At 42.0% G+C, this 8,041-nt stretch overlaps 1 protein-coding gene across 2 annotated transcripts in view; it reads right to left on the reverse strand.

The window, feature by feature from the left end:
* Positions 1-1,403, reverse strand: part of FBLN1 (fibulin 1) — a 91,098-nt gene extending 89,695 nt beyond the window's left edge. For both annotated transcript variants that reach the window (XM_020804010.3, XM_020804012.3), the window contains exon 1: positions 533-1,403. In XM_020804010.3, the coding sequence (XP_020659669.2) occupies positions 533-608 (76 nt within the window). In that variant the 5' untranslated portion in view covers positions 609-1,403. The remainder of the gene's footprint in view (positions 1-532) is intronic.
* Positions 1,404-8,041: the final 6,638 nt, after the last annotated feature.

An 8,041-nucleotide genomic window follows, 5' to 3' on the forward strand; every position in this document is an offset into this window, starting at 1 on the left:
CTAATAATAAATATTAGTATTAGTATTAGTATTAGTATTAGTATTAGTATTAGTATTAGTATAATAATAATAATAATAATAATAATAATAATAATAATAATAATAATAATAATAATAATAATAATAATAATAATAATAATAATAATAATAATAATAATAATAATAATAATAACAACAACATCTGCAATAACTTGAAGAAAACTAGCTCTGAATACAGGAACGCTGACTCGATTGTGCCAAGGCTGAGCGTTTGAAAGTCCCATCGAAACCAACGGGGCACTTGCAAGATGCTTATTTTGGCAGGACCTGCGGCAAGCAGAACCACCCGCGTGCTGGCCCGGCGCCCCTGGAGCGCGCTTGGCGATCTCCCTCGCCGGGCTCCTCGACTCAAAAGGCCCCCAAGCTTCCTCGAAGCAGCCCTCGCGTCTGCTTCAAAGGTCGGCTTCTCAGCTAAGGTAAAGGGGGGTCGGAGGGAGCCGATCTTCCTTCCCGGCACGGCAGGCATTGTGGAGCCCGGCGGCGATTGCCTTACCTTGTCCCCTGTGCAAAGGCACCAAAGACACAAAAAGGAGAAGCTGCAGAAACCGGTTCCAACGGAGATTCTCCATCAGCAAACGCGGAAGCCAAAAAAAAAAAGGTCCCAGGAGAAGCAAGCAGGGAGAACAGAGAAGACCCCGGCGGACGCTCAGCACACTCTTCCCTCTCTCTTTCTTTCTCCCTCCTTCTTTCGCTGACTTTTTGATTATTGTTTTTTTTTTTTAATTCTATTTTACTTCCTACCACGGATAACGTTCTCCGCGCCGCCCAAGACCGGTTGAGAAGGAAGGAGCCTAGCAGGATTTACCCCCCACAAAGTGCTTTTACAAAGAGTTAATTCACCGCCTCCCTGCCTTTCTTTCAATTATCCCGCTTGCAAGCGTTTAAGGCAAAACAGCGCCGGGAGGCAGGGCCTTTTAAAAGTCATCTGTTGCATCCAGGGGTGGTCCTTCCCCCCCCACACACACCACTTTTTTTTCTTAAAAAAAAAAGGTTTCCTGTCTCTAGCTTTTAACTTAGGAACCTTTAGAAGAAACCTAGTGGCCAAAGCTGTTTGGTTCAGATTTCCTCTTCTGAACAGAAAGGGAATTCTCGAAATATTTTCAGTGCAAGCAAAAGCCCACACAAACAAGAAGTAGGATGCAAGGGGTGGGGGTGGGGAATAAAGCCCAAACTACCCTGTAGCAAATCAGTGCAAATATATATTTTTCAAAGCTTAGGCCCCAGAGACAGTATAATTAAAGGTATTTCTAAAGAATTAAAATCTATATGCATTTACACATAATAATTAAGGCAGATATCTGAGGAGAAACTACAGCAGAAAAAGCATCAGTGTTGACACTGCAAACAGGAGACAGCATGATCTTTGGTCAAAAGGAGACTCTGATAAGGAGCCCATCAATAGAGCTCCTCTGGTGTTGTTTGTGCAGGGATTAGATTAACTAGGGGTCAAATGTTATTTCAATACTAGTTAAGGGGGCTGGCCCACTTTCCAGAGGAGGAGCTCCCTGCCTGCACATGCTGTTCCTCCAGTCACCCACTGCTTCACCTCAGCCCTTCCAGCACATCCATTGGCAAAGACCTTTAACACCACAGAGGGCCATGGTTTACAAAACTAGTTCTTTATTAATCGTATTACGACTTTGCTTGACTTGTGGCCAAGTCACTTCCAATTTGTAGCATTCCCTAACAGGGTTTTCAACATCTGTGACAGTGGTTCTTAACCTTTGTTACTCAGGTGTTTTTGAACTGCAACTCCCAGAAACCTCAGCCAGCAGAGCTGATGGTGAAGGCTTCTGGGAGTTGCAGTCCAAAAACATCTGAGTAACAAAGGTTAAGAACCAGTGGTCTGTGAGATGTTCAAGGAGTGGTTTTACTAGTGCTATCCACCCCCATCACCCTGTGAGTTTCTGCGGCCAAGTAGAGATTTGAACTCTGTGACGCTGAGTTGTCTGATGCTCTATCTACACCACAGTCTTTAAAAGAAAAAGAATGTTTTCCTTGGTCAACTCAAACATCAGGATGGTTTGGTCAAGGTTGGACGTAATTCACTACAAATAGTAACTTTAATTAATCCTCTTTTCATATATCAAATGTATATTACAGCATTAACTAAACAGGGGATAACATCATTCTAACATTCATTAAACAAGGGATAACATTTGCAGAGTAACTCCTTTTAGTTAGTTTTATAATTGTCAAGTGTGGCCTTATCCCCTTCACGGATTGCTGCCTTGTTGTGGCGAAGGGGCTTGAATAATTCAGAGAAGCTATGGGCTATGCCCTGCAGGGACACCCAAGACGGACAGGTCATAGTGGAGAGTTCTGACTAAATGTGATCCACCTGGAGCCATAACTAGCAAGCCACTCCAGTATCTTTGCAAAGAAAGCTCCATGGACAGAAACAAAAGGCTAAAATATACAGATGAGCCCCTCAGATTGGAAGGCGTCCAATATGCTACTTAGGAAGAGCGGAGGACAAGTACAAGTAGCTCCAGAGCTAATGAAGTGGTTGGGCCAAAGCTGACCAATTCTATGAAGATTACAACACCTTCTAGAACTGACACCAAAGAAAGATGTTCTTCTCATTCTAGGGGACTGGAATGCCAAAGTAGGGAGTCAAGAGATAAAAGGAACAACAGGTAAGTTTGGCCTTGGAGTTCAAAATGAAGCAGGGCAAAGGCTAATAGAGTTTTGTCAAGAGAACAAGCTGGTCATCACAAACCCTCTTTTCCAACACAAGAGGCGACTGTACACATGGACATCACCAGATGGGCAACACTTAAATCAGATTGATTATGTTCTCTGCAGCCAAAGATGGAGAAACTCTATACAGTCAGCAAAAACAAGACCTGGAGCTGATTGTGGCTCTGATCATCAGCTCCTTATAGCAAAACTCAAGCTTAAACTGAAGAAAGTAGGAAAAACCACTGGGCTAGTTACATATAATCTAAACCAAATCCCTTACGAACACACAGTGAAGTGAAGAACAGATTTAAGGAATTAGATTTGGTGGACAGAGTGCCTGAAGAACTATGGATGGAGGCTCGTAACATTGCACAGGAGGCAGCAACAAAAACCATCCCAAAGAAAAGGAAATGCAAGAAAGCAAAATGGCTGTCCAACGAGGCTTTACAAAGAGCAGAGAAAAGAAGGGAAACAAAATGCAAGGGAAATAGGAAAAGTTACAGAAAATTGAATGCAGACTTACAAAGAATATCAAGGTGAGACAAAGGGCCTTCTTAAATGAACAGTGCAAATATATAGAGAAAAATAATAGAAAGGGAAAAACCAGAGATCTGTTCAAGAAAATTGGACATATTAAAGGAACATTTTGTGCAAAGATGGACATGATAAAGGACAAAAATGGTAGGGATCTCACAGAAGCAGAAGTCATCAAGAAGAGGTGGGGAGAATGCACAGAAGAATTATATTAGAAAGATCTGGATGTCCTGGACAACCCAGATAGTGTGGTTGCTGACCTTGAGCCAGACATCCTGGAGAGTGAAGTCAAGTGGACCTTAGAAAGCACTGCTAACAACAAGGCCAGTGGAGATGATGGTATTCCAATTGAACTATTTAAAATCTTAAAAGATGATGCTGTTAAGGTGGTGCATTCAATATGCCAGCAAGTATGGAAAACTCAACATTGGCCAGAGGATTGGAAAAGATCAGTCTACATCCCAATCCCAAAGAAGGGCAGTACCAAAGAATGCTCCAACTACCATACAATTGCACTCATTTCACATGCTAGCAAGGTTATGCTCAAAATCTTACAAGGCAGGCTTCAGCAGTATGTGGACCAAGAACTCCCAGAAGTACAAGCTGGATTTCGAAGGGGCAGAGGAACTTGAGACCAAATTGCTAACATGCACTGGATTATGGAGAAAACCAGAGAGTTCCAGAAAAACATCTACTTCTGCTTCATTGACTACGCAAAAACCTTTGACTGTGTGAACCACAGCAAACTATGGCAAGTCCTTAAAGAAATGGGAGTGCCTGACCACCTTATCTATCTCCAGAGAAATCTATATGTGGGACAGGAAGAAACAACTAGAACTGGATATGGAACAACTGATTGGTTCAAAATTGGGAAAGGAGTATGACAAGGCTGTATATTGTCTTCCTGCTTATTTAACTTCTATGCAGAATACATCATGCGAAAGGCAGGACTGGATGAATCCCAAACTGGAATTAAGATTGCCGGAAGAAATATCAACAACCTCAGATATGCAGATTATACCACTCTGATGGCAGAAAGTGAGGAGGAATTAAAGAACCTCTTAATGAGGGTGAAAGAGGAGAGTGCAAAAATTAGTCTGAAGCTCAACATTAAGAAAAACTAAGGTCATGGCCACTTGTCCCATCACCTCCTGGCAAATAGAAGGGGAAGATATGGAGGCAGTGACAGATTTTACTTTCTTGGGCTCCATGATCACTGCAGATGGTGACAGCAGCCACAAAATTAAAAGATTCCTGCTTCTTGGAAGGAAAGCAACAACAAACTTAGACAGCATCTTAAAAAGCAGAGACATCACTTTGCCAACAAAGGTTTGCATAGTCAAAGCTATGGTTTTTCAAGTAGCGATGTATGGAACTGGACCATAAAGAAGGCCGACAGCCGAAGAATTGATGATTGGACTGCAAAGAGAACAAACCTATCCATTCTGAAGGAAATCAACCCTGAGTGCTCCCTGGAAGGACAGATCCTGAAGCGAGGGTCCAATACTTTGGTCATCTCATGAGAAGAAAAGACTCCCTGGAAAAGATCCTGATATTGGGAAAGTGTGAAGGCAAGAGGAGAAGGGGACGACAGAGGACGGGATTGTTGGACAGTGTCATTGAAGAGACCAACATGAATTTGACCCAACTCCAGGAGGCGTGCTCTGGTCCATGGGGTCATGAAGAGTCAGACACGACTTAATGACCAAACAACAACACCCACCCCACCATCCTGTGAGTTTCTGTGGCTAAGTAGAGATTTGAACCCTGTGCCCCTGAGTCATTGTCTGATGCTCTATCTGCTACATCACAGTCTTTAAAAGAAAAATAATGTTTTCCTTGGTCAACCCAAACATCAGGATGGTTTGGCCGAGGTTGGAAGTAATTCACTACAAATAGTAACTTTAATTAATCCTATTTTCATATATCAAAGGTATATTACAGTATTAACTAAACAGGGGATAACATCATTCTAACATTCATTAAACAAAGGATAACATTTGCAGAGTGACTCCTTTGTCAAGTGTGGCCTTATTAAATGGTAAGGAAGGAATACAGACTTCTAACAGATCTCGAAAAGGAAGCCAAACCGTTGAAACATCAACTCTCCCCCTGAGTCCTAGCAAACAACATTTTTGAAAGTCTTTTTATTTGTCTGTGGCCACACTGTAGTATCAACAAAGAATAGTACAGGACTGAGTGTTCATTTTAAACTGAAAAGAAAAACAAATGCAGCCACCTACTGCTGCAAACCAAATCTTCACAGAACAGCTGTCTCCCAGGCTATTACTTCTGGCGCTCTCCACAGCCAAACCATTTAGAGGTAAAGCTAGACTATTTCAGAAGCAAGAATAAAATAAACCTTCAGCCAAGGTGGTGACTTCATGGAAAGTGTTCCCTCTTGCCTTTGCTCCATTTGCTTCCAACATTAGCACCTTTGCCTCATGTATAACTGCAAGGGTCTCTGCTATTTATTGCAATATATAAATAGCACAGAACTATTCAGAGTAGGAGTCTCAGCATTTTCCTTACAAAATAAAACTATTTTCAACTGTAGAACCTGACTCTCTCTTTCTAGTCCCTGGGGGTGGGGGTGTAAAACTTCATTGTGAGGTACAAGAGTAGATTGGGATGCTGAGAGCTATTGTCTCTCGTGTCTGTCAGGTTCCATCATCACGGAAACTGCATGCATTGTGAGGTGCCACCCACCTGTACCAGATGCCACAAGGTTCCCCCTACCCAGTGGTGGACATTCATTCACATGTGTACACATACGGCAAGATATTAATTCCCCTGCATATGCACATACATACGGAGAGAAAGGCATTCACTGAGACACTATCATCTCCACCTCAGTTAGTCATACAACTGTGCTGAGAAACATCAGAATGCTCCTTCCCTTCTCCATACACAGTATTCCCATACATTGCCACTGTCCTCTCCCCCCTCCCCAAAGCATGAGGCAGAACAGACACACAGTACAGGCAAAACACTAAGCCTGCGTCTTTGGTAAGAAGGAAGACAAAAGTGAAGATCATGGAGATTACCTAAAGTGGGTTAATGCTCTGTCCAGCTCTTAAGTGTCCCTATCTCTCCTTTCATCTACCTTGCACCAGATGCTTTTACTCAGTTTCAGAGTTTGATACTCTCAAGAAAAAAAAATAGTTAAGGGTATGGAGACTTTTGAAGCTTTTTTTCACCCTACGCTTTCCCTACATTTGGTCATGTAATTCATCTCTTAGAAGATAGGGAGATAATTTGGCAGTTTACATGGTATAGAAAATGGGGAGTGCGATTGTTTGATTTGGGAGTCAGGCTTCTTTTCCACTAAGCAGATCTGAAAGGAATGCTTAGGGAATAATTTTCCAGATAAATCAGTCACCGGGAAGCTGGTAGCTTTGTGTCTGCCAACACCGGTCACTTTTGTTGACATTTAATCTTACTCCTCTCCAAACCTAGATGCTTGAGTAGCTAATAACTTCAGTAAAAATAAAATTGCTCTGGAAGATACCACTTATAAAATTCATGCAAAGGAGAGGTATTGAGAAGTCACTGAAAATGACTATAATGAATATAAATTCCCCCCTTATAACGGAAAATTAAGTTTGTTTTTCTAAAGTAATTAATTACAGTTATTGTTTTAAGGCGAAAACATTGCTACATAGTCACATTTTTTTTAAAAAAGTAAATCTTCCCTTGTTTCTCAAAAGCAATGAAACATTGTTGGTTTCCAGTTGTTGTTCTTTTTTTAAATCCGCATGCTATAAGTTGCTGGCTTCTAATAAAAAGCATACCCTAGTAACCCAAGAGGGGCATGGAGGAGAAATTGAAGGCATGGCCAAGAAGTGGAGTAAGAAGAAAGAATAAGCAACTTGTGGCCTTCAACAGAATTTCCCCCTGTAAATCCTCAGTCCGCAACTCACTAGCAAAAGCAGTCCATCTTGGCAGTCTCCTTAGGGGCAAGGAAAAGGACAGCCAGATGTATTTTAAAAAGGGGATATGGACCCTGTGCTTTTAATCACTGTGTACAAGGGGGACTTGCAAGAGGTGCAGAGTGTCCTCCAAGCTACAGTTGCTGAAATTCCTCCTGCCACACAACTATTAATGTTGCAGGAGCCCTTGCCTCTTGTACATCTAAGAAGAGGGTGTCAGAAAGAGAGAAAGGCATGGCCAGTATTAGCCTTTGACCCCTAACATGCTGGCCTATCATCCTCCAAGCATTACCTCTTAACACCTACCTAGCTCAAATGACCACAAGAGGTTTTGAGACTAGAGTAGACAAGAAGGCTTTTCTGTTCTTTTGATTCTACTTCCTGCATTTTTGCTAGGAAGATGGGGGCCCATCTATTAGTCTTACTTCCTTTCCTGTTTCCTCTCCCATGTGTCTTCTTGAACTCATATGTGTCTCTGTAGATTTAGGGTTTAAGCTTTTCTATCTGAAATGCAACTTTCTTAACAAAAATTGATTGCTTATTTTTATCTGTTTCTCCTGATTTATTATGGGTGGGTTGTGGGGGGAATCAGCCCTATGTCTACCTAGCACCTACTTTGCTACAGTGGGAGGGACGTTGATGTATTTCTTCTCTTTTACTGAATATTCACAACAATTTGACATACTATCATTAAGGAAAGGCATCCTTTGCAAGGAAAGAAAGGTTCCCAACCCTGGGTTAAAGAATCATAATATGGCAGGTTGCTGTTGCATAGGTAGGCACCTGGTTGAAGTGGGGTGCTGTCGCATCTCAGCCTCAGAGGACCAAGGTCCCCCTTGTGACCTCCTCCT

This window comes from Pogona vitticeps, chromosome 5 (assembly GCF_051106095.1).
Source record: "Pogona vitticeps strain Pit_001003342236 chromosome 5, PviZW2.1, whole genome shotgun sequence".
Classification (NCBI taxonomy): Eukaryota; Metazoa; Chordata; class Lepidosauria; order Squamata; family Agamidae; genus Pogona; species Pogona vitticeps.